General features: G+C 38.8%; 1 protein-coding gene across 1 annotated transcript; it reads left to right on the top strand.

Moving 5' to 3' along the window:
* The first annotated feature begins 5,074 nt into the window (after positions 1 to 5,074).
* MPP4 (MAGUK p55 scaffold protein 4) lies at positions 5,075 to 26,462 on the top strand. The gene is made up of 21 exons (XM_054636600.2): positions 5,075 to 5,129; positions 5,678 to 5,799; positions 6,696 to 6,773; positions 7,490 to 7,570; positions 8,123 to 8,254; positions 10,191 to 10,272; positions 11,289 to 11,374; positions 12,358 to 12,429; positions 12,840 to 13,036; positions 14,107 to 14,171; positions 14,949 to 14,966; positions 15,997 to 16,035; positions 16,762 to 16,782; positions 18,024 to 18,038; positions 19,483 to 19,524; positions 20,324 to 20,494; positions 21,249 to 21,329; positions 22,282 to 22,375; positions 23,187 to 23,295; positions 24,901 to 25,035; positions 26,002 to 26,462. Exons 1-21 carry the CDS (start codon positions 5,096 to 5,098, stop codon positions 26,191 to 26,193), a joined length of 1,866 nt encoding a protein of 621 aa, XP_054492575.2. The 5' UTR covers positions 5,075 to 5,095; the 3' UTR covers positions 26,194 to 26,462.
* Positions 26,463 to 27,007: the final 545 nt, after the last annotated feature.

The following is a 27,007-nucleotide window of genomic DNA, read 5'->3' as shown; positions in this document are numbered from 1 at the left end:
CCATCTCTTAGAAAAAGTAGTGGTATCACGTATGAATTGAGCTTGGCTGAATTAGAGAAGCAGACAGTCTGGGCTGGATTATTTTTGGTCCTTCTGATATATAGCTCAGTTATTAGCTGAAGAGAATCCCTGGATTAAATGTGCTTCTGACACAGATTCCACTTTACAGCCGATCTGGGCTGGGATGCGTTAGGAAATCAGTACAGAGCAGCTTTGATTTGTGTATTGCTGTAACTAACAAAGAAATGAGTTAACCTGCAGGACCTTTCCAGCTGGATTGCTTCAGGGTAATTACTTTTTTCTCTTTTTTTTTTCCTCTTTAATGGAAAGCCAGGTATTTCCTGTGCTGCAGCAGAAATCCTGTAACCAGCCACAGAAGATCAACCCTGGTGTTGCAGATTCTCACTGCAATCACAGGCACAGTAGCTGCAGACAGACCCCAAGTGATGAGCACCCTATTGACTGGGAAAGTTGATGAGAATAAGAAGCTATTTAGGTGAGAGACGATGTACAGTAGTTTTTTATGCAAGAAAAGGGTTAAGGGGATTTGTTCTCTTCTCCCTGGTAATGAGTAGTTCTAAGGTTAGGTTTCTGCGGATTAGAAAGGAGAGGATGTCCATAGATTAGCTGGGGCAGTGAGGTTACTTGCTGTACTAACATCCAACAAATACTCTTTCCCTCTGGAAATTCTACATGAGCTGAACATGGCGTATTCTGTGGGGTTTGCAGGTAAGAAAATTTGCACTGTACTGAAACCATTGTTCTGCAAGGATGCATTTTCCACATGTAAATGTGAAATTAGTTTCCTCTCATAGCTATAGCAAAGCTATTTAAACTTCTGATACCTGTTTAATTCTTGTTAACTAAACATTATAGGGGTGTATGAATGTGGAGCAGGAGCTTGAAAGGGAATTTTTTCCTCAGTCCTAATCTTCACAAAACTATACTTGTTTTTAGAAACAGGTTAGGAAACTACCTGTTCTGGTATGTTGAGAGATAATGTAGAAAAATGTGCGACTGATATGGGACTGTAAAACAAATCCTTTTTTGAACAACCTAGCTGTGTACTTCTAAGTTGATCTAATATCAATACAGTGGTTGGTTGTTTATTTAGGGGGCTTTTGGTAGTTTGATTTCTCTTCTGTAAGCCCAAGCTGTTGGCAGTAAATATCTGGAGGTAAAGCTGACTGCCCCTCTTGACTGCATCCAAGTGTTGTCTGAGTGCTGCTCTTTTGGGGAGCGATGTTTTGGCAGCTCTTAGCCCATATAAACAAGGCACTCTCCCCTCCACTGCAGCTCTAAGATTGTTGGAGGGAGGCAGAATGAACCACCACTGAATAGATCTGAGTACAGAGAGTAACAGCACAAATTACCTCACACGTGCAGGTGTGATTCTGTGAAATCTCATTGAATGCCTGGTGTACACATAACATTTTTTCAGGTGTTTTTTAAAAAAACTCTACTGCCTCTGACTTCTATTAAGAGGTACTTGGGTATGAGATAAGGATAAATTGTTTTAAAGGCTTGTGTCAATTTATTCCATTAATATTTGGGGTTGCTGCTTTAGCTAAAACATTTTAGTGTCTCAAAAAGTATACAAAAAGCAAAATGGTTCTTTACACTGACTAGAAAAGAAGCAGTCAGGCTTCAGTAATGATACTGGCCTAATTAAGCTTATTTAATGCAGAACAAAAAAGTCCCGAACCGGACATGTGGTTTGAGTTGTTGAATCTTTCCCTCCTTTTTTTGCCTACTCAGTTTGCTGATTTAAAGTGGCAACAAAAGCTTTCACAGAGTGTTTCCTTCCCTCAAGCTAATTTGCAGTCTTCAATATACCAAATCATTAATTTTGGCAAATGTAAAGATAGGAGTAGTTTTCCTTGTAAAAGGCTGAAGTTTAACATATTAACTAAAGCAGTGTATAAGAGCAGAGGTGTGATGTTCTGGATGTCAGGTTCTCTGGTGTTGTCCCCTTCAGAGGCTTGACAAGATGCAAAATTGTCCGCTTAAAGACAATTCTGAAACTTTATTAAAACAGGGCTTAGGTTCCCTTGCAGCTCTAGCCTTGTATCAATAAGACCTTCTTGTCTGTCTGACAATTAGGGTCAAGGAATTTTATACTCTGCTGCTGAAGGAGTAGCTCAGATTTGGGATAACTGATGTTTGCAGACTTGAGATGACGGACTCATTTTGACTCAAATTCTGGCACACTCAGTGTGGATATCCAGTTCTTTCTCTACCAACAGGCAAAGAGAAATGTTTTCTATTAATGAGCGTCTGTAGTTGCATGCAATACACGTGAATGGGAAGGCCCTTATACTGCCTGGGAGATTAGTCAGGTAAGCCTTTTAGCAAGAATTTCCATCTAATTTATTTAGATCCCTAGATGAGGAGACCCTGAGCTCTGGCCTTGGAGTCTACATAGATATAAGTCTCAGGAAATAAAGGCACAGTAGTAATTCTGTGTTTATTTGAGCTCTGACCTTTGCCCTTGAGCAAGCAATCCAGTAGGTCTCTTTCTGAAGAAGCAACTCTTCCTCTCTTCTGGTAGTGATTTTTTTGGCATCTGTTGCTACTGACAGCTTCTAAAACCAGGCTTCACAGTTGGAAGCTGCTTTCCTTTTGCTGTGTAAATACAAAACAGCTACTAATTTATGCCTGAGGTGAGCCGTGGTGGTCAGATTTTCATGTTCAAATGCTGCTTCTGTTAGTGTGAGCATAAACTCTGTGGTTTAAGATGACAGCAATGGATGGAAAGGTTTATTCCTAGAACTCTGATAGCTGTAGCTGAGGGTTTCACTCAACAAGGCAAGCAAAACCTTCAGCAGCTTTCCCAGATTTTTGGGAAATCTGAGGTTCACCTTCAAGGTAAACTGTGTCCAAAATTGCTAACACACTCAAGTTGCTCCCAAATCTGTTGTCTATGGAAGCTGTACTGATACCATAAGCTGCAATGCTCTATGGGGAAAAAAAATCAATACCTTTAAAATATTTAAGTGGCAATGTTCTTGTTTGTGTTTTAGCAGAATCTGAAATATTTTAGCATCTCCAGAAATGTTTTTTGTTTCCAAATGCTTTGTCTCCATTAAGAAACAGGTTTTCATGACTAGATTTATATGTCCTGCTTTGTTAAATCCATCATTAGGCAGATCAACTAAGCTTAAAAATGGGGAAGGCAGATTCTTTAAGGAAAAGAACTGAGACTACTGAAAAATATTAAGTAATTGCAGCTCAAACCCCAGTTGTACTGGGGGAGGATCAAACTATATTTTTGTGGATCTTCGAAAAAAAAAATCGTAATTGTAAAAGCAGTCTTCAGGTTAGAATTTCAGTAAGATGTACCATTGAGTATCCTGTAGAAGTAACTTGAAATTAATTGCCCAGGCTCAGTAATAAGATGTTTGAGTCATAATCTCATAATTTATGATTTTTTTCTCCCTTAATTTCCATTGCCTTTTGAAAGCAGTTTTATGATTTAACAGGAGAGAGAGGAAGTGTGTTCTGAAAATAAGTATTAAATGCAGTAAAAGTGACAGTAATGCCTTCTGCTTTTGTAAGCAGATCAAGATAATACTTTTCCTGCTTGTACCTTTGCTGTTTTCTGTCTACAGAGCAATCTAGAGGAAAATGGCTGCCTTTTTACTTTATTCATCCAGGAGATAACCTACTGTGTATTTAGCAGAATTTGGTGTAACACATTCACGGTGCCACACGGGGGTTCACTATTGGCTGAGATGCTCAGATATTTGAGTTATCTCTTGAGCAGCCAGTTGAAATATTTAATTCTTTAAGAGTAATCTACAATACTGCTAACCAGGACAATACCTTTACACTTGTATCAAGTGTGAAGTTGAATCAGCTAGGATGTAATGAAGATTTTGAACTACCTACGAGTTTTCATACATAGATTCTTGATGCTTTAGGGTGTAACTGCAGTGTGTGGTGTTCCGTGGGGAATTTCCATACTACTTTGAGAAGAAGGGTTCAAAGAATTCTCTGAAGCAATCCTGTGTTGTTTGCCATGAACAGCAGACTGAAGAACTTCTTCCAGTTTTACTTTAAGAGAACATTATAGGCTAGAGATAGGTTGCCACAGAATTTTAAGGGAGTGAAGGAATTTGAAAGAAAATTTTAGAAGGTGCATATTTTATTTGTGGAAAGGTCATGCAACATGGATACATATTAATTAATAAGTGCTGCTTTCCTGCATTGCTTAAAAATGCTGATTTTAAAATCTAAAGAAAAAAATAAGTATATGCTGCTTTTTGTAATTAAAGAAATCAGCAACACATTTTTAGTTTAGCAAATAACTTCTTTGATTCTATTTCTAAAAGTAACAACCTATTATAAATTGCCTGAGAGAGATGATGATACCAGCAAGGTAAGAAATAGGGTTTTCTCTCTGGGCTTTTGGGTTTTTAATTCATTGTGAGGAAATAAGAGAAAAATAATGAAATCTCTGTGGAACAAATCCTTCAAAGACCTTAAACTCTAATAGTGATAGAGACAGGGATCCCTTTCTTCAAAATCATGTCTTTGCTCAATGAAAATTCAGTAGGAACTCCAGTCTTTCAGTTTTAATATTGTGTCAATATTAAGAGGAATTAAATGTAATGTATCCTTGAATATGATTATTTTCCAAGCTATATGGGTATAAAACAAGATATAAGTCTTTAGAAAAAAATTACAATTTCTCATGGTGGTACACTTAAGAAACTGGAGAGCTAGAAGATGGACCAAACAGCTTTCTGTTTTCCATGACTTAATGACGCAAGCAAATGACAATTCTATAAAGACATTAAAATGCCATACTGCAGTTGAGTTTTGTCTGTCTGCATCTTGGGTGCTACTGGGTGGCTGAATTTACAGGTGGGACTCATATATTTATTTTTTATACCCATGGTGCACTTTAAATACAAATTATTGCCCACCCTTTCCTTTATTTTGAATTCTGCTTTCTTATCAGTGTAAAATACCTGACAGTATTCTGATATGAGGGTGCTCTTTTCTCTAGTTCATCATCTTTCTTTGTGAAACCAACCTGGTGTGAATGCAGTATTCAAAGTGAGTGGAATCTCCTTGAATTAAGGAGAAGATGGAGGTGCCACCAGTCAGCAGTAAAGATAATGGTAACTTTTGCATCTCTTTTTCAGTTTTCTTTCTCTTTTCAAAAAGTTCTATTCATTGATCTGTGACTCTTCCATTGAGTCATGAGAGACATTAATGTGTCTGAAGTATTACTACTCAACAATTGGAATGATTCTTGATGTTCAGTGGTGGTATGCAGTTAACTTGAGAGAGCATCAGAGGAGAATACCTGGCATTTGTTTCTGGCTTATAAAGGCAAGGAGTTTTTTGTTGTTTCACCTTTTTTCGGTAGGAGGTATGAGCTTGAACCCAGACTGTTACATGTGAGATTGCCTGCATGGCTTTTTCCCAGGTCAGTTGCAAATTGCTAGCATTGACCTAACCTGCTGGCTAATAACGTGGTAAAATAGCTCTTATGCAACAGAGCCGATTGCAGGAAAAAAGGCAAGGCAGACAGGAAATGTCTGTGCATTTCTTAGAAGTACAAATTGAGGAAAGGTGCATTGCAAAGGTCTGGGTCACTGTTTGGCTTTGGTTGGTGTTCTCTTTGTACTGAAGTGTCTTGCGCTTTTCTGTTTCTTGGGCTCAGGTGTATCTCATGTTCTGACTCTAGCGCTGCAAGAGCTCAGCTTGCTCTGTAAGAGGGATGTCAATGGCGTGGGCATGCTCTATGAGCTGCTCAGATCTCGCTGGCTGCAAGCACTGCTCAAGGTAAGCTGCCACACAGCTGGGAGAGCAAGGTCACCTACAGAACAATCTCTAGGGAATAGCACTTGATTTTGCCATATGAGGACAATAAATGCTTATTTACACTAAGTGCTGATAGTCCTGATGTCAGTTCTAACATCAGCAGTCACAGTAGATGAAACCTTTTATGCTTTTAAGGAAAATAAAGTGTTCTCTTCCATAATATCCTAGACATTTAGGCTCTTCTACTTTACCTGTCTGTATTAAGGACAGGGGACAGACACTGAACACATCATTGCACAGTTGTCTTTCCTGTTCTTAAATTTCTGTATGGCTATGGATCCCACTTCTTGGCCTGTGACACTGTATGTTATTTTACATTCCGTTCATCTGATGTGTAATTGAAGATCTCATATTGTTAGAGAACAGAGTTTTGACTAGTCTTTCTATCTTGAAAATAATTTTATCTCTGAGACAAATTCTGTAAAAATTCTGCTTTTCTTTAAGAAGGATTTTTAAAGTCTTTGATTTTTAAAGAGGAGCTTTTACTGGATAAGAATGCTCATAAAGGTATTTTAAATGCAGCAATTATGCCTTCAACTAGAGGAAGGAAAGAGGCTACAAATCAGAGAATTTACTATTAGGCTATTTACCTGTGTAGACAGCTTTTCTTCTAGAAAAATTCAAAACTACAGTGTAATTGGCTAGCTACCTGATAATATGGAAAGACATTGAGTTCAAGACTCAATTTCAGATGTGTCAGATATTAAGAATTGAGATTGCAGACTCTGGAGCTGTAGTTGGACCGAGAAGTTTCCAGAAATAGTGTTGTCCATTGCCTGTTATGTATGTATCTATACAGTCATGTGAACTGGTCAATGTCATCATTGCCTTGTTTTGTCTGTCATGGCATGCAACAGATTTATGAATGCCTCCAACAATATCTTGGAAAAAGACCAGCTCCAGTCACGCTGCAGGCACGTGCGTTGAGTCGTGAGGTGAGATTTTATGCACAGTTTATTGCTTTATTTACCCAAATGAAAGCACTCTGCTGCAGTTAAGTGTTCTGGTATTGATTCTGTGTCTCAGGTCTAAGCACAGTATATAAACTCTCCTTACACATCTGTAAAACTACTCAACAGCCCTTACTGGGGGCAGCATGAGAAATGGGCACAGCTGTGGCTCTTGGTCTACGCAAATCCTGGCCAGTGTAATGAACACACATGTTAATTGTTTCATCACTGACCATGTATTTTTCTTCCCATGTAACTCTGTGGTTCAGTGTTATGGCTACAATCAAGCAGACTGACATGAGGATATTGAAAAGCTTTTTAGATTTTTCTAATTATAATAGCTGAATTCTAAATCTTTTAATTAGTGGGAGAGTTAATGATGAAGTAGAGAAACTGAGACTAGTGATGAAATTGGTTGAGAGAAGGGAGCAAAAACTGATTTAGAGCACATGGCACTGTGCCTGAACTAAATTAAGCCTGGCTGAGTGTTGTGCAGCTGTGGTCATATTGTCCAGTTCTAGAGCATACCATATGGACATCTCCTGATTCACATAATGGGGGGGGGGGGGGGGGGCTTTACACTGTCTCCATTCCTTTACATTCAGTGTAGAGCTTTCTAAAAGAATTGTCCTCTAGAATCCATCTCTGTGCTTATTTTCTTACATTATCCATCTCTGTGCTTATTTTCTTACATTTATCAGGTGGTAGAGTTGCTGCATGAAGCCCCTCCGTCAGGAGAGGTCAAAGAGCTAAGACGGCTACTGCGTTCTCCACACTTCAAGGCAAGTCCTGCATAAGGAAAGAAAAAGTTTGCTCATGGAGGTCTCTGCAGAGGGAATGGAAATGGATGGGCAGCTGTTCACAAGAATTGGTAAAGGGGCCAGAGGAGACATAGTTTACTAATGATGAACTAATCTGATCATGAGATCAAATGTGGACTGTGTATCTGAAGTACCTGCAGTGGGCTGCATTTTACTTAAAGCTGTCTTTGAAACACATTTCTTACAAAGTTTTTAATTATGGGCAGTTAATGCAGATATATAAATCAAATTTTCCTTGAAATTGCAGAACCTGCATTCTTAACCCAAGAGCTCCAAATAGAAATATTTCTTTCCTCTTTTGAAGGTTTTCCACAAGAAATAGAGGAACTGTTCTTAAAACTTTCATGGTTTGATTTTATTGGTGAAAGAATAAAATGTCAATATATGCAAGGAATCTGTGTTCACAAAGGAACACATTCAGTGATATCTGGTTTCTGACCAGTCACTGTTTAAAGCTCTGCTATGGATCTTTGCTTATGGGTTGGTTGGTTTGCTTGTTTCCATTTGTAACAGGCCTTGCTATCTGCTCATGATACTGTGGCCCAGAAAGATTTTGAACCAACCCTTCCACCATTGCCAGAAAACATACCTGAAAATGAAGAAGCTATGAGGATTGTCTGCTTAGTGAAAAACAACCAGCCTCTGGTGAGGGACCTTTCTTGTGTCTGTCAATTTTTTTTTAAGTTAGAAAGAATTAATAATGCATTGGATGCTTATTGGTTTCTTCCCAGGAATGTCATGGGGATTGTGTGCATTCTTGTCCAGATTTTACAGAATCACAAGAATTGTTGAGGCTGGAAAGGACCTGAGAAAGGACCTAGCCATGCATGGTGTGGGTGTAGGTTGTTCAGTGCCTTGTCTGCTCAGTGTTTGAACATTTGGCAGATGTATTTTCATTATATGAGATAAAACCAAACTAGTTTGTACTTATAAGCAGCAAACATTGTATAGCTTAGCTAATCTGTTTTAGAGAAAGATAGCTGTAATATTGGAGATAAAAAAGATTTCTAACTGCCAATCAGTGTGGTTATTTTAGTGTGATGGAAGTTGAAGACATTGAAGGACTTAGTACTAAAACATTACAGCCCTGTAAACTGTAGGCCTGTCAGTCTCACTTCAGTGTCTGGTAAAGTTACAGAGAAGAGTATTCTGGGAGGTACTGAAAAACACCTGAGGGACAACACAGTCATTGGTCACAGCCAGCACTTTGTGAGGGGAAAGTCCTGCTTATCAAACCTGATTTCCTTTTATGACAAGGTAACCCAGCTAGCTGATCAGAGGAAGCCAATTAATGTAATTCTTCTGGAATTCAGTAAAGCTTTCAATGTTGTCTCTCAGAGCATCCTTCTGGACAAAATGTCCAGCACACAGATGGATAAACACATTATGGGTTGGGTAAGCAGGTGGCTCATGGGTTGGGCGAAAAGGGTTACAGTGACTGGTGTTACACCAGACTGGGCACTTGTCACTAGTGGGGTTCTGCAGGGCTTCATCCTTGGCCCTGTGCTCTTCAACAGCTTTGTAAATGACCTAGACACAGGACCAGAAAGGGTTCTGAGCAAGTTCATAGGAGATACAAAACTAGGAGGAGCTGTTGACTCCTTTGAGGGCAGGGAGGCCCTGCAGAGAGACCTCAGCAAAGGAGAGGGCTGGGCAATCACCAAGCATGTGAAGTTCCACAAGGGAAAGTGCTGGATTCTTCACCTGGGATGGGACGACCTTGGATGTATGGACAGACTGGGGAATGAGGTGCTAGAAAGCAGTGCTGTGGAAAGAGACCTGGGGGTCTACATCAGTGGCAAGTTGGAAATGAATCAGCAGTGCCTTGGCAGCCAGGAGGGCCAAGCGTGTCCTGGGGGGCATCAGGCACAGCATCTCCAGCTGGGCAAGGGAGGGGATTGTCCTGCTCTGCTCTGCACTGGGGCAGCTTCATCTCGAGTGCTGGGGGCAGTTCTGGGTGCCCTGATATAGGAAAGACATGAAACTATTAGGAAGTATCCAAAGGATAGCCAGGAAGATGGTGAAGGGCCTTGAAGAGAAGCTGTATGAGGAGTGGCTGAGGTCACTTGGTCTGCTCAGCCTGGAGGAGACCTCACTGCAGTCACAACTTCCTTGTGAGGGGAAGAGGAGGGGCAGGCACTGATCTCTTCTTGCTGGTGACCAGTGACAGGAGCAGAGGGAATGGCCTGAAGCTGGGTAAGGGGAGGTTTTAGATTGGATATTAGAAAAAGATTCTTCACCCAGAAGGTGTTTGGGCACTGGAATGGGCTCCCCAGGCAAGTGGTCCCAGCACCAAGCCTGACAGAGCTCAGGAAGAGTTGGACAATGCTCTCAGGCACAGGGTGTGACTCTTGGGGATGGTGCTGTGCAGGGCCAGGAGTTGAACTCAGTGATCCTTGTGGTCCCTTCCAACTCAGCTTATTCTGTGATTCTGTGGTTACTGCTATATCCATGTTGTGGTAAAAAGGCTGTATCCTTCAATATCTTTGTGTCAGCCTGAAGATCAGACTTGTGATATGGAAGGAAACTTACTGGGGTCCTTTGGTGATCAATGTGTTTTTTCTGTGTTCTTACCTGCCAGGGTGCCACCATTAAACGCCATGAGATAACAGGTGACATAACGGTTGCCCGTGTGATCCATGGTGGGCTGGCAGACAGAAGTGGTAGGTGGAATTTGAAACAAAGTGATACATAAAACTGAACTTGAAATAAGATATTTGAAGTAAGACAATACCTTAGCTTCTACAGTTAATCTGCCATTACAGAGCAAGATGATGTGCACATGGGACAGCACTGTAAGCAGTGATGCACTGCAGTGACTTTCACTCTGACTTCATAGATTTTCAGATGAATTTGCTGTTTTAGACTAAGTTGATGAAGAAATCCAGTTTTCATTATATGTTCTTGGCACCAGTACCTGGATATCCCAAATTGCAGTGTAGTATGAAATGCAGCACATTCCCTAATGGAGAAATGGTAAACATCAATAATTGGTGATAGAATTGAATGTGTTCCATGTCCCTTAGGAAATGTAATGTAATTAAAATGTAAAACATCAGAAGTAAAATTCAACTGCAATCATTATAAAATAGTTCCTTTTAGTATTTTCTGGCCTTTGTATAGAGAAAAAATCTCAACTTTCAGAAAATAGTTGATTAAGTTCCTAGTTTGACTAATATTTTTATTGAATTAAAGGAACATGGAAAAGAAAACAATATTGTGAAGACTTTACCATAAAGGACAGAGAGGAGTCCCAGGAGCTCCCACTGCACCTGGAGTTTTTAGGGGTCTGATTCCAAGTCTTATGGTCTATTAATATAGGATAGGTCTATTAATATAGGTTCATAATTTACTTTGAGAAATGGAGCAATATTAAAATGTTTATGCTAATTTTAAGGCATATAATCAGTAGATTGCAAAGATGTCATATGGGGGAGTGGGAAGGATTAAGAAAGCTGAAGCATGCAAGCTCCTTGTGACCTGCAGCAGTCTGCAGTCCTATCCAGGAGCAGTGCAGCTCCTGGATATCCAAAATGCCTTCCTCCATACAGGGTGCAGGAAAATTTTAATGCTGACTTAAAACCTGTGATATTTCTGTGTGACCCTGCCTTGCCTATTTGAGATAAATCATGCTGTGATAAAACTCCTGCTGCTGTTTTCATATTTGTTTTCATGGTAGGGTTGCTGTATGCTGGAGACAAACTGGTGGAAGTAAATGGAGTTCCTGTTGAGGGACTTGAGCCTGAGCAAGTCATTAATATTCTGGTATTTAATATTTTTAAAATATGTTTTCTACTTTGTACCTTAAGATTATTTGTATGCTCGCTCTTTTACACGCTCTTGTACATGAGAAAGCCTGGAATTTTTAACAGAAAATTCAGATGTTTCCTTACTGTGAATGAAGTTCCCAACTGCTCATGAAATCAGAATATATGAAAGCAGAATTAAATCTAACTTCTGTTCTGAGCAGAAATTACCTTAACTGTTACCATTCCATCTGCAGCTTCTGGGAAAAATACTAATTTATTCAGCCTTCACTGATTCGTAACTTTTTCTAGAAGTGCCACTCAGAAATATTCCACAAGAAAGTAGTGGAAAGCTGCTATTCTAGTAAGAGTCCATGTTACAAAATGCACTAAAGCAGAGTAAATGAGCTTGTAAGCTACACACCTTACCTTGCAAGAAAAGGGCAGTGTAATTATTGTTGTCAAAATTCTCATGAAGAAATCTTTTGAGGTGTCCCTGTTTTGTCATTTTGTGCACAGTTTTTCAGGGTTCTTAACTGTTAAGTGCCAGCCAGTGAGGTATTTCTGTGTGTAATCATACCAAGTCTCTGTGCCATTGCCATGGCTGTACCATTTCTAGGTATAAGAAATACAAACGCCATTGGAAATGTTTAATTACTAAATTAAGTTCCTCCCCCTTTATATAACCCATCTAACCAGACTCTGCTGCTAATTTAAATAAGATTTCAGTAGAAAAGTTTGGTATGAATCAATGCTGAAATTACGTATACTTACAATGAAACATATGTTGCATTAAATTTAAAAATATTTAACAAAACTTTGATGTTTCATTCTTGAGTTTCCTTTTGGAAAAAATATAGCATTATCACATTGACTCTGTCTACCTGAATTCTATCTGTGACACAAAAATTGCAGTATCCTCAAAGCCATGCTCTGTCTTGCCTATGTTCGTTTACTTGTGTTGAATACCAACCATATTTTAATTATTTTCTAATCATTTAGGCCCTGTCTCAGGGGACAATTATGTTCAAATTAATTCCAGTTTCTGATCGGCCTGTCAGCAACCAAACAACAGTAAGAAACATTCTTTTTCTTTTCCCAGACTGATAGCAGTAGTGCCCAGTTGTGTGATACAAAGACATGGTGTTACCTGGAAGTTTGTTGCAATCCCTAAAGTGTTACCTTGCCTCTATGGCTGCCTCTCAGCTGACATCAATGTGGTTGGTGTTGCTGAAGCAGTAAAGACAGTAAGAGATGTAACTGTGTAATAAAGGCACTTTCTGAGTGATCTACAAGTTGAAGGTCAGTTCTTTTCATAATGTATGAGATAAATGGGTTTTTTTCCTCATTTAATGAACAGAGAGCATTTAAGGCTTGATCTGGTTTTTAAAACTTGATTTCATCATTAGACTGAAAATTGTAAATCATGTGTTGTATCCATTCTAGACTTGGCTTCTGCTCACTCCTGTATGTTTTTTTCCTAGGTGTACGTGCGAGCAATGGCAGATTACTGGCCCTTGCAAGATCCTGCCATACCATGTGCTGATGCAGGTTTGCCTTTCAAGAGGGGTGAAATACTCCAGATTGTGGATCAGAATGATGCTCTCTGGTGGCAGGCCAGGAAAGTTTCAGATCTCAGTGCCTGTGCTGGACTCATACCCTCAAATCATCTTCTTAAAAGGTAAAAAAATCATCATTTTCCTGATTTCTGATTCAAAAATCAGCCAGTTATTCAAAATTTTCCTAAGTTTTGTAGCAGTATGATTCAGAGTGACATCTGACAAACACCTTTCCTCTTTCTGATCTCTGACTTCTTGCTATTTTTCCCGGAAGAGCACCTGTGTGAGAAGAAGCTTTGAAAGCTTCTTGTATAATCTCAAATTTCCATTTAGGAAATTTGCAGCACTTATCCAGTCTCCATGCTGGTTGCTAAGACATCTGGTGGAGTGTAGCAGCTGAAATTGAGGGCCCTGACTACTAAATGACCATCATCTGTGATGAAAAAAAAAAAGCAAGGGGAAGAGGGATACTTAAAGCATAGTATGTTTTTAAAGATGTCCTTTGATGCATGAGTAACCTCTTCAGCTTTGGTCAAAACTGAGTAGAGCAGATTACAGAAACAGAGAAAAACAAACACTCAAGAAAGAACAAGGGTCTCTTGCTCATAATTTTCTGCATAAATAGACCATTATTTTTACGCTACATGAATTCAGAATCAGAGTTCTTACACTGCTGTAGCAAACTTTCCAATCTGATCCTTTAACCACATGTCCTGTGGTAACCCCAGGATAACGTAAGGCCATGCACTAGCACATGATAAACTTGACTATTATAATAAATATAAGCTTACCTGCAGTCTGTATAATGCAAGGTGAAATGAAACTGGGTTGTGACTCAGGCTGCAAGAGGCTCTGTGCAGTAATGGAGGCAGTAGTACTACTACTCTTACCAGTAGCACACTCTTCTATTTCCAGGAGTCTGTACCACTGTATGGCTTATCTTCCTGTACTTTTGTATAAATTCTTAGTACTTCTGGGCTGCTGATTTGGAAATTTGAATACTTCTGATAGCACATTGGTTTTATTTTAGGTCTTTGCAGTGGGCTAAAACATTGGTAATGTTTCAGTTCTTGCTGTCTTCTCTCAGTTCAGTACTGATCAATCTTACATGTAAGCAGTGAATCTGACTGGAGCATAATGTGCTTGTGGACTGTTTTGTTTCTTTAACTGTAATAAATTTATTTCTATGTAGGAAGCAGCGAGAGTTCTGGTGGTGTCAGCCCTTCCAGCCCCACCTCTGTCTCAAATCATCAATGTGTGAGTGAAAAGTTACTTGAGCAATACAGCAGGAAAGAAAGATCTTGTCTCTGTTTCAGGGACAGTGAAATAAAAGCTCATGCAGTTCAGCTTAGTTCAAACACATTGTTTCTGGAGCCATATTGTAACCTTCAACTGTGTTAACTATCCACTGAAAAGAAAATACTTACTGATAATTGTACCTGGAGTACTGATGGTGGAGATGGTTGTCTCCAGTGTACCTGAGATCTGACCTTAAGAGAAGCTGTGAATTCAACTTCTTCTAAAGTCTCTACGTTCTGGGACCTCACTAGGCCAGCCAGTTCTCTCAAGGAGAATTAGCTGTAAGTCTTGAGGTGACAATTGTACTGGCCTGGATTTCTGGGGACACAGATACCAGCTCTGCCACTGAGAAGTGCCATGTTTGGAATATTTCTTTGCCATCAAAGCTATTGAGAAAATAATAGAACTTATTTTCTTGAGGTCTAAGATAAGCTATGCTGCCCTTGAATTTATTCATGGTAACAATCCAGAAATATTACCTTCTGCCAACTATAATTTTCTGTAAATATGCAATTATTCCCAGAAAAAAAGTCCTTCCTGTTTCTTCTGCCCCCATTTCCTTCTATGGCTCTTTATGCAAGTATAAAATTTTTCTCTCATGATAAATCCCAGGGGGCATGTGTTACATTCCCTAGGATTCTGCTTGCACTGATTGCATTGCTTGCTAGAGCTGAGGCTCTCTTTCACCATAATTTTATTGCATTTTAATTGCTTCAATGGATATGCTGTGAGCAGTAAGCACTGTGGAAGAAGGTAGGGAATCACACCTGGACAGCACTGCATTTCTGTACCTGGAACCAATATGACACATGGTTTTACAGGCTTTTTAAAAAGTTGTCAGGAATTAAGCATTTTGATAAATACATGTGGAAGAAGCCCAAGTTCTTGGCATTTTGTGTGCTTAACATAATTGAAATCCAGCCTTTTTTCACCTATAGATGCATACATTGTCTTAAAGTGGAAACCTTAGCTGTGCATTATCTGTCAGGGAAGTGACAGTTTGAATGGGTTCTTTGAGGAAAGAAAGACAAAATTTCCTCTTTCTCCATTATTCTCCTTCTTTCTCTCCTAGAGCAGCTCGAAGAGAGAATTTCTTTAAAGGATACATGTGGGCAGAATGTGATTGACAGATACCCTGACAAGTGCCCTGTAACTAGAAAATAGCTCCTGCTGGGCCTATCTGGAAGGATGTGCAAGAACAAAACACAAACAGAGCTGTATTGTCAGCCTGTGAGATTGCCCAAGCTCATGTGATCACATTTCTGGGACATAAATTGATGTAGTCTGGGGATTGAGAAAGAGCTGAATTGATCTTTTCCTTTTCTTCCTTGTAAAAGTAATAATAAAAATAAATAAATAAAAATTAAAAATAAAAAGCAAAATACTTTTCCTTGAGTGTAGCAAGTTGGAAAGATATTTAAAAGCTATAAGACAGAAAATTATATTCCCTCATGGTAATACTTAATAAATAGATATCTACTGGATAAACAGATTGACAGGCATGTTAAACCTTTCATTATTTCAAGAGGAGAATTCAAGTTAGATGCATTTGTCTCTCTGCCCTCAGAGCACTCATTGAAGAGTTTTTGTTCACTGTAATACAAAGAACTTCACTAAATTGGAGTTAAGAGTTAAAATTCTTAGAGATGTCTAAAGATGATTTGAGCTTCACCTATCTTGTTTCTGATGTCTGAGTTCAGTCTTGTAAGATCTGTAAGGGTGCTTTTCCTCTCTGGTGGTTTTCTGATTCAGATGAATTTTTTTCCCTTGTGTTGATCTGTAGAGGATGACATGCAGATTGACGAAAAGTGTGTGGAAACAGGTAACTGAATTCACTTGAGATTATTTTATTTGCTTCAAGGCAGTAGCTAGTTTAAAGCTTCATTTCCTAGATAAAACCACTCATTCTCCTAGTGAACTTAATGGGAGCAAACTCTATTTTTCTTACCCTGGAAACCTCCTCTCATATTAGTGTATTAAAATGAGCTGTTTGCAGTTCTGGTGTACAGTGCTTATAGTCAAGTGCTTTGACCAGCACAAAAATATTTGCTTGAATGAGATGCAACTGCTTTGATTCAGGTGTTGGATTGTGGCTGTAAAGTTACCATACCTTTTTGCCTATTGCATATTTAATGGCACGGATTGTTGTGGTCTTGGAGAACCCACACAATTCCTTGTCAAGAAATCCCTGATCTTGGGAGAACAAGGAGCAAGAATAGGTTTTTGCTTGTGAACACTGAGTGTAAAAATTGGTAGCTTGAGTTGCTCCCTAAAGCAGTGCAGTTCATTCTTCCTTCTCCAAGGTAATTGAGAAGCTCTCATGGAGGGATGTGATCCTGTAGGACTGTGTGAAAAGAAATGAAGCAGGTAATTCAAGTATAGTGAGCTGTATTTTGCCGCCTCGGGGTAGAAGCAGCTGGGGAAAGTATATGTGAGACAGACTGACAGAAGCTGGAAAACTGATTTCTGTTTCTGATATTCATTAGAAGGAAAAGAATTAAATTTTGAATTTATTTTAATATCTTTGCTATCTGGATTACTAAACAAGATGAAGAAACATTTGAGTCAGGTAAGTTCCTCTGACCTAACTCTGAGTTCCTTGCAATTGTTCTGCTGTGAGAAGGGTGTCCAGAGAGGAGCATCTTAGAAACAAGCAGGTGGCAAAAACCAAAATGCCACTTCAGCTTCAGGAGCCATTCTGGCTTGAAAAGCCATTATGTAAAATCCTGTTGCTTTAAGTCTTCCTCTTATTCTCTGATTACCTTAGTAGTCAGGTTTCTGTCCTCTTATCCCACGAGTGTGAATGTTTCTTCTCGTGCATCAGTAGCAGACCTATTTATCCAACCCTCGTCAGCTGTACCCGTGCAAGCTGTGACAGCAGGGGCTGCACTGATGTCAGCAGATAATTGGATTACCTTCAGTAATATGCAGGCCTGAATCCCCAGTGCCTGTAGGAGTTGATGTGGTAAAGAGGAAAGCTGCTTCTGGATTCCTGATTGTGGGCATGGCTGACATACAGGAAAGAAAAATGCTTATCAAATTCATTATTTATGTATAAAAAATACAATCAATAAGCAGTCTTTATTTGACTAAGCTGATATGGGGGTTTTTGGTTGGTTGTTTGATTCATTTAGGAAGCAGCTGCTTATTTACAGCATGTTGACAGTTCTGCAAAACTTAAATCTTTCTTAATACAGAATTTCTCCCCTAAAAAACTACTGCTAAACTTCTCATTTGAAGTATTCAGTAATCTTGTGGAGAAGAGTGTAATTTTACCTTAGATTTGCTCTTCTCCACAAGGTCTCTACTTGCCAGTTCTTCTTTCTGCACCTTCTTCTCTTATCACAGGCGTTAGTTCTCTTCTACCTCTCAAGCAATGCCCAAGGCTTTTAGGCATAACCAGCAGGTCTGCAGGGCAGTCTTTTGTTTTCAGGCTAGGATGTTTCTGATAGCTGCACTTGGGGATTACTGTTGCAAATCCTGCTCAGTGCTGAGTCAGCTGTCTGCTGTGTCCACACAGTCAGAGGAATAAAGGTGCAAATATTTGCTATCCTACCTTCCACTTTAACCACTTTAAGTAGTTGCAGATTTTGCACTACCATACTGAAATAGATGCTGCAGTTCTTGCATTCTTTGGGAACTAGGAATTCATGCTCAAAGAAGCATATTTTAGATTTAATGTCTGTAGTACCTGTTTTCTACATTCCCTAAATGTGTTGGACAATGTTGGTTGGATTTTTTGTTAGAACATAGTATAGACTGTCTTCTCAAAGCTAATTGTTTTATATCTGTCTCTATCTGAATCTGCAGAGGAGCTTAAAGAAGGTAACACTAACATTTTTCTCCCTGTCTCCTGTAGCAGTAATCTAATAGAATTTATCTGTGTTTATGCTTTAGCAGGAACTACCACTCTTCTTGCAATACCTGGTAGCTGAATTGCTTGTTCCCTGTAGGATTCTACACTGCACTCCATACCACAGAAGACAGGGTAGATAAAGCAGAAAGATTTAAACATGTTTGAATGATGACTCAAGAGACTTGAAGATAGATGGGCATGTATCAGCTGAACATTACTCTGAACATTGCCCTGAATGAGCAGTTTTGTGATAAGGAATTTTTCCCATAGTCATTAACTAGTTGTTAGTACATACAGAAATGTAGGAAAAAAACTGTATTGTAAAGGTACAAGTAATGAAGAGTGTATAGATGTGAAAGGGCAATTAACATGCATCTAATTTTGTTTCAATACTTCCATGCTTATGAGATAACTGTAAATCAAAGAGTGCTAAAAGTATTTCCAAGCTTTGCAAATGAAAATAATGTTTTTCCTTGGAACAAATACTGCTTTTAAAGACATGCCTGTGTCTTCTGTATCTCATTCTTGCTTTAAGGCCTAAGTAAAGGGAATGCACAGTTTGGATAACTACATGTGTAGTTAGGGGAAAATAAGGAGTACTTTTTGAAAAGAAAGCTAAACACTGGCACAATTTTTTTCCTTGATTTGTTTTCAAATCACCTTTCTCAAATAGTTTCTATACTTTCTGAACATTGGCTTATTGGAAAATTGGTATGTTTGAGCCTTTTATGAGAGATTTAATTTTTAAAAAATACAGAGTTTTAGAAGTCTCACCTGAATAGTAAAGCCTTCATGATGAACAGCATGAGAACGAGGACAAAAAGAATTAGAGGAAAGAGGTTAGGCTCACAGGTTGGAGCAGATATCACTGATCCAATCAATAAAAAGAAGTAATAAAATCAGGTCTTCGTTTTGCCTGAAATATCTGAGCAGACATAAGTTGCATTTTCCAAACATGCTATGGGGCACAAACTGAGTTACACAGTTTTTGTTTCTAATTTTGAGCTACTGACTTGTTACTATTGTTTTAACTAAAGACTTCTTGTAAGACAGATTTCACCTGAAAAGCTTAAATTATGTGGAGGTTTTTTTCACTAATTTCAATTTCAAAACAATGTCTGGCATGTAGATATCTTGGGAATGAAACAAATAGAATGTTAAGTTTCAAATTTCATTTAGGAAGATGTTCTATGTTTATTTTTTCTTACAGTAACCCTTTTGAATTGGTCCTTGGTCATGTGAAATACTTTGATATTATAGAGTATCATGCTTTTAAAATTATATTAAGCATCATACTTCCACATATTTACTGAAACTCCTTTTTTCCTTAGGATCAGCAATAATTGTTTGCATCTAGCTTTTAATTTTCTCTTTTCTTTTTTATTTTATGGCTATTTGTTCTTTGTATTCTAGAAGAGGAAGAATTTGGTGAATTTGGTCAACGAGTCTTTATTGGTATGCAATGACTAAAGATAAGTGAAATGTTTGGGGCTTGATCTAGCTTAATGAAGTTCAGTAAAAATCTTTGTTCTTTATATCACTTAAAGACTTACTAAATGGAATACAGCTTACTCTGTTTTGCAAACATCAGGAAGTCTCTTTCTTCCTAATAATGCTCAATCTCTCCATTTAAATCTTTCTTCCTGTTAGGTTTCTACAGAGACTTGGCCACTGCTATTTCAACTTGACTTCATGATTAATTTTGCTCTAAAGTAATGTCTGTCATCACTGAGAATAATCATGAGGGCTTTCATTAGAAAAGTGCACCTATATGTGAAGTTTTCAGAGTTGGATGGTCAAGTGGAGAAACAAACCTACCTCTGTGGTTATTAAACCATAGTGACCTTTAAAATACATGTTCTGGAGGCTGGAGCAAATGTTCCAGACTTGCTTCATGAGAGTGAATCACCTACACTATCAAAAAAAGTTGACCTGTTCCCTAGGGAGGCCTCAGGTAGTCAGAAACTTCTCCTCCAGCTTGTTTGGGGGATCTTTCAGAAGTCTTTAATTCCAGGCTAATTTTCAGGTGACTTTCAATGGGATTTTACCAACTCTGTAGCTGTCATGTAATGCTCAGAGATTCTACCAAGCTGTCATATCAAGTGCAGCAATGAAATTCACTACCCTTCACCTTGCAAAAACCTCAGAAGAGGTAATATGTTGTGTGCCTTAGCAAGAGGCCCTCTGGGCTAAGGAGCCAGTTGCCTGCACGTGGGCTGTATTTTCCAGCGGTATGCCTTTGCCCCCTTTGCAGCTGGATTCCGCAGGAGCATGCGGCTGTGCCGCAGGAAGGCCCGGCTCCAGCAGCAGTCCTGCTACTCCCGCTGCCCCAGCAGCTGCTACAGCGCCCTGGCCGCTCCCTACGAAGAGGTGGTCAGGTACCAGCGGCACCCGACAGACCGGCACCGGCTAATTATCCTCGTGGGTAAGAGCTTAACCCTTGCCAGGCACATTCCAGCAGGGGTTTCCTGCTGCTGATGGCAGTGCTGGCTGTGTAGGCAGCTCTCAAAGCAACACTTCAAGAATTACTGTCATTTGACCCCATTATTTAGGTTAAAGTTTAATGCAGGTATCATCTTCTCTGCTTGAGATAGTGAGTGGTAAAAAACAGTAATAATAAAGTCCTTAGAAGAAGCTGGTTATGAATGCTGGTTGATAATGGATTTTATTAAGGAAGTGGTTCAGTTTTATACTCAGCTGGGACTAAAAATGATGAGAAAACATTGGTCATTGGTAATTTAATAGAAAGATTCTTTACATGGCAGCATTTCTACAACCAGTGTTCAATGTATAGATATGACAATAATAAGAAGAATATTTAACTCCAGACTAGCACAATCTCAAATATGGACAGTATGGAAAGATACCTTTAATAATGCTTGTTGTAGGACATACTGCATTAAGTGGGCTGCAGGCTCTCAAAGAGACTTTAATTGTAGCGACTGAAGGGAGGATGCTGTTCTGCACTGTTCTATGATCCTGATAAAGCAAACTGAGTAAAGGCAAATCCACTGTCCTTTCTAAGTCTGGAAGTATTTGATAAGTTTTTTGTTTTAAAATAGTACTGCTGATTTACCTCCTGGGTGTGGCTATATTGCTGTGGAGTGATTTGTACCCTGTCAGTAACACTAGCTGCTGTTACCCTGTCAGTAATATTAGCTGCTCTTCCAACTTTCCAGGTCCCGCAGGAGTTGGTGTGAATGAGCTACGGCGAAGGCTAATCACAAGTAACCCACGAGAGTTTCAAAGTGCCACACCTCGTATGTAATGCTTTTCTTCTTTCTTCCCCTACCCCAATTCAAACATGAATAGGAAATGCCAAGCACCTTCCTCTTGCTTTTGGTATTTATACACTCTTTGCTCTATGGCTGTTTCTTCAGCTCTGCTGAAAGCCAGTACTGTTTGCTTTCTTAAGGGTTAGTTTAAAATACTATCTATCTCACTTTGGCAAATCAGACAAAGGTATGTTCAAGTTCCAGCTTCTGAAACCATTAAAAGCTTTATGGAGATTAAAAGTTATCTGCATGATTTGGTTTAACTTTAGTGTTTGCTTTTCCTAGATTTAAAAAAAAAATTCTTAGAGATATTTCAAGTTCTTAGGGTTTAAGTACTCAGGTATGAGAACGAAGACAACAGAAGTTGGTGCTTAATAGGCTTTGCAGCTTTCCTTATTAGCCTTCTAGTCTCAGATGAGACTTATGCAGCTTAACTTCTGACGTAACAACTGAAATTATTTCTACCTGTGCTTATTTGGTTCTTGTAATTTAGATAACCAAACTGCAAATTATGTATCTGAAGCTAGCTGAAAAGTCATGACTCAGCACTTAAGGTCCCAGATGAGGGGAAGGTGCAAGTGTGGGAAACTCGTGGGATTTTTCTGAATGAACTTTAAAAAAAATTGCCTCTGAAGAATAAAGAGTTGTGCAACCAGTTCCAAGGCAGTTCCTGATTGCTTTGAATCACGACTATTTGGATTAAACTACTCTTCCATTCCTAGAAATACAGATGTGCCTTGATAACTTTTAATGACTTGTCACTGGCAAACCATTACAGGATATGGGGTTTTTGTTCTGGATTAACAAATGGAAATAACTAATATTATTTATGAAAATACTGATTGATAGTTCTTCATGAAGTTCTCATTTTCACTTAATAAAGTTACAATAATTTAGTTGCAGCTGGGTTTTTTTTGTGTGTTATATCATCCTTCAGACACCACTCGTGTTCAGAAAAGTTATGAAATGAATGGTCGTGAATATCACTACATATCGAAGGAAACTTTTGAAAACATGGTGTATAGTCACAGGTGAGTAGAAGAGATGAATCACATCTTTATTACCTAAAATGCAACATGATCAAAGAAGTACAGTTTTGTAGTTGATCCCAAGTCTGGGCTCCTCCACTTCTACTGTGTATGTGTGGTGTAAATTTGTGTCAAACTACTTGAGACTGTTTCTTCAAAGACTGTGTTTGTGCAGTTGCAAATAGCTCCTCCACAATTAATCTCAGAATCCTTCTAAAAGGAAGTGGGCCCTCTAGTCCTGAGCTCATTAAATGTGCTCGTAAGTTATGAGTTTAACTCTCCAGGAAACCAGACTGCTTTTGAAAATTGAGCAGTAAATCATACCTGTTCCTGACCTGCAACTCCATTGCAGGATCTCTGCAGTGATGACACACGAGTAGTTGAACTGTAAGGGCTAAATATTCACAAGTGTCTGCTCCTTTCTATGCATCAATCATCTCTCTAGGACAGACCAGCTCAGCACTACGGAAGAGACACTCATTGAACTGTGCCAAGTGCTTTGAAATCTTCAGACTTAAGAAGTTATTTGTAGTATGTTGACAAAGAAATTGACAAACATTGACAAGTAAAATCACAGCCTCTAAACACAAAATTCATAAAACCACGATGAGTAAAAAATGCAGTTTTTGGACATGAATTGTAATGGTTTTTGTGCCTAGTGTAGCAGGGAAGAGCAAAGGTGAACAGTATTCAGTGAATTTTATGATTATTCAGTCCTGATCACTGGATTGTATTTGAAGATTTCACTTTTAAATGGAATCTTTTTGAAACTCAAATGCTCTTTCATTTTCCTTCTTCCTCACCACTGTTGCAGAATGCTGGAATATGGGGAGTACAAAGGGTACCTGTATGGTACCAGTATTGATGCAGTGAGAACAGTCCTTGATGCAGGGAAGATCTGTGTCATAGATTTAGAACCACAGGTGAGTGGTAAAGGGGCAGGGAATCTTCTGGAAGGAAAAATAATTTTCTCTACATTCTTTTGCCATTGGAACAGTGTTAGTTGCTTTGTCTTGTTTTTCACTTTACCTCATGGAGCTTATTAATAACAGATTATTCTTTTAATGTGTCTTAGGGGGGTGGCAGTGGTGGTACTACAGTGACAAGTATGTTAAGACAGTTCATTTTTTACCAAGCCAGCAGCTGCATTATCAGTTTGGATGGTATGGAAATGAATTTTCATACTTACTTAAAGTAAGGATTAGTCTTTCATATGGACACCTGTTGCATGGGATTTATTCCTCCTCCAAGCCCTACTGTTGAGAGTTCTGTCTTTGTATTAGCAATCTCAGAACACCCTTTGGTAAAAGCAGCAACACTTAAAGTAATCAAGTAAATGCTGAAAATTTTAGTGTGCCTTTGTGCCTGCATTTCTCTCCAGCAGTTACAGCACTTAGTAACCTGCTTCTTCACTTAGATACTCTTTCTCTTTGTATTTTTTTTCCTTCTATTTTTGCACTGAATTTGCTGATGAAGATAAGGCTAATAAAAGCCTGAGCTTGTAAATATCTAAGATACTTAGAGCTGTGTCTGGCTAAACCTTGCTAACCTTCTCTGAATTGCTTGCGTATTTAGTACATAGGAGCTGTTTGGGCTATGCTGTTTAAGCATCTCCTCTAACTGAATGTAAAGAGCGACACCATAACTCAGTATTGCTTGGATATTTCCCTCTAATTATGCAGAGCCAATGTGTCTGAGCCTTAGGCTGGCAGTGGCTTGTGCTGCTTAAAATAAAAATTAAGTTACAAGATTTGTACTACTCAAAAACTGAAACTGCTGTACGAGGTAGATGAGGTCACACCTTAGAAACTGTCCTTTGGGTTTCCTCTGTTACATTTTTAAGCAAAGGGGTAAAAGAGGGGTGTTGTGGTGTGGGGTGTGTAATCTTGCCACTTGGACAAGACTTTTTTTAGGGTGCGAGTTTAAAGGAAAAATATTAGAAAGAGTATTAAGTAAGACCAGTGAGGTAGCAGAACTACTGCTGTGTTGCATACTTTATTTAAATCTGGTGGTTTGACCAAGTCTACATGCTATGATTTTCTTTAGTTTTTCTTTTTTTTTTTTTCATTCCCTATAGCGCTCTGCAGTAATTTAAAAATACTTATTAGCATTAGGAAATGTTACACAGTAAAGGAATTCTGAAAGCAGGATACTTTCTTCCAGCATGGAACAATAGAGAGGTACTTGTTCCAAAAGTAGCTCCCTTAGAGTCAAAAAAGAATAGGTTTCAAATGCATCTTTTATGTGGTTGATTGTACAGATCTGTTAGTGACACTGTTCCATCATTCACTGGTATTGAAAGCATCTCCTAATGAGGCTACCAAGCAGAATTAAGTAATTGTGTGCTACAGTTGCTTAACAATGTCTGCTCCAGGGATTATAAGTGAGATCTTTTTCAAGTAAGTGTTCCTGAAAAAAAGTGTCTTCTAGGTCTGGGGATCACAGTATGTTGTAAACAACTGGCTTTTTATGGGAGTAAAGCTGGGATGAATGCACTTGAAATACTTTATTTTGCTCTTCATTTGTAGGGTATACAAATAGCCCGGACCCATGAGTTAAAGCCCTACATTATATTCATCAAGCCACCCAGCATAGGCTGCATGAGGCAGACTCGTAAAAATGCCAGGATCATTACAGATTATTATGTGAACATGAAGTTCAAGGTGAGATTTGGGAATAAAAGAGATTGAGTTTATTAATCTGAGATTCTGTTACTAGAACATAATGCATTCTACTATGCTACGCTGTTAACTCTTAAAAAAACAGTACTGTGTCTTTAGGATCAAATCTAATTATTATCTTTTTCTGTGGATTTTGTTGGGTTTTCTTTTCCCTTTCCAGACTGGCTTTGAAGCATAAGAGCTGTAATTTGTAACCTAGGGGGCTGAGGCACTTTGCTTCAAAATGTCTTAGAGGAGAAACTATTTTGCATATTTTTGTTTTATTTAGCTGTCTTGTGTCAATATTTGAGTCAGCACATATATTTACTGTTTGATTGAAATACTTGGAATGTGCTTTGTTCAGTAGTATTATTATTTTTTTCAGTTATAAGAATGTATGCTTAGTGCCAGTATCAATCCTATATTAAGTTCTGTAGACAAAACACCGATCCTGCTTGTAGGAAATGCATCTCTTATATTTAGAATATATACAGCACTTTGACACAATCGTTTCCAGGCAAATCATCATCAAATTTAGCATCTTAACATTTTGGAGACCTCCGTCTATAACTATATGGAAATGATTCATGATTGCTATGACAGAAAGCAACATGGACAGGGGGAAATAAACTAAAATTTGGAGTAAGAACACAAGCATTAGTAGATTTATCTTCCAGTCCCTAACATTCTCTGCCAGCACTTATCATTAGAGTAACTGTTTTAGGGCAAATGGAGTATCCTGAGACACAAGGTACTTCCTTGGGAAGCATATGGCAGGCAGCTCAGTTTTTGAGACCTGGAACTGACTGTAGCAGAGGTACTTTATTATAGCAAACTGTAAATGAAATAAAGCAGACTGACATTATCTATTCACCTCTTGTTTATGTGGACCAAGGTGTCTTGCAGATGCTGTGCAGGTATGTTTCTCTACACAACACTGCAGTTTTATGGACTTACTCTGTCTCACAGGAAGAAGATTTACAGGAGATGGAAGAATCAGCTAAGAAAATGGAAGCTCAGTTTGGTCAGTTCTTTGATCACGTGATTGTGAATGACAATTTACAAGAAGCATCTGCGCAGCTGCTCTCTGCAGTACATCGTGCACAGGATGAGCCCCAGTGGGTCCCTGCAGTATGGATATGCTCAGACAATCAGCCCTAATTCTAAGCAGCAGGCAGCTTCAGAAAGATTACAGCTTATGTTTTACTTCAAGAATAATCCTAATGTCAGGATTGCAAGAATTTATCTTTGTACGTGAGGGATTTGGAAGAGGATTAGGAAGGAAGCTCCAATGGGAGATATAATCATACTATGTTCTGTGTAGCTTTTGAGCTTTTTATGTTACACTTGGATCCACTTTTGTACAAAAAAAAAAAGGAAATACTGTGAGTACTCAATTACAAGAATAAAGAAAAATCTATTTTGTTGCATGTATCTGTGTTATTTACTTACACATAAGTTCAGAAAGGTCCTTTTCTCTCTTTTTATTATGCTTGTTCTGGTTCTGTGATGCCTTTACATTCTGGAAGCCTTACAAACTATATTAAGTCAGAATGTGCTTTTTTTTGCATGGTGTCTGTCAACAGAGTGTTATTTATGAAGGTACTGGTTTGCTGCTAATCCTTTTTACCTTTTTAGGAGCGGTGTTGGCATAATATGAATGACTCCAAAACCCAGTTATCGTCATAATACGTGTAAATATATCTTTTCTGCTCTTCCATCAACTTAGGTGAGTACAAACTGATAGAATGTGGACTTAGCAAAGAGGAAGATAATCAGAAAACCTTTCCCTTTTTGGTTTGGTCTGTGGTAGCACAGTCTCCTCATCAAAGGGTGCAATGCTTGTGGCAACTGAGCTCCTCACTCCACCTCCTATTTGTAGCTGTCTTGCTGCCTGAGGTACATGGATGGTTATTTTGTTGGCCTACCTCATCCTGGAGGAAAACCAACAAAAGTGAGTTAAGCAGTCTAAAAA

Source organism: Agelaius phoeniceus, chromosome 7 (genome assembly GCF_051311805.1).
Source record: "Agelaius phoeniceus isolate bAgePho1 chromosome 7, bAgePho1.hap1, whole genome shotgun sequence".
NCBI classification, from domain to species: domain Eukaryota; kingdom Metazoa; phylum Chordata; class Aves; order Passeriformes; family Icteridae; genus Agelaius; species Agelaius phoeniceus.
The sequence above is the reverse complement of the archived record's forward strand: the minus strand, read 5'-3'. Positions and strand labels throughout refer to the sequence as shown.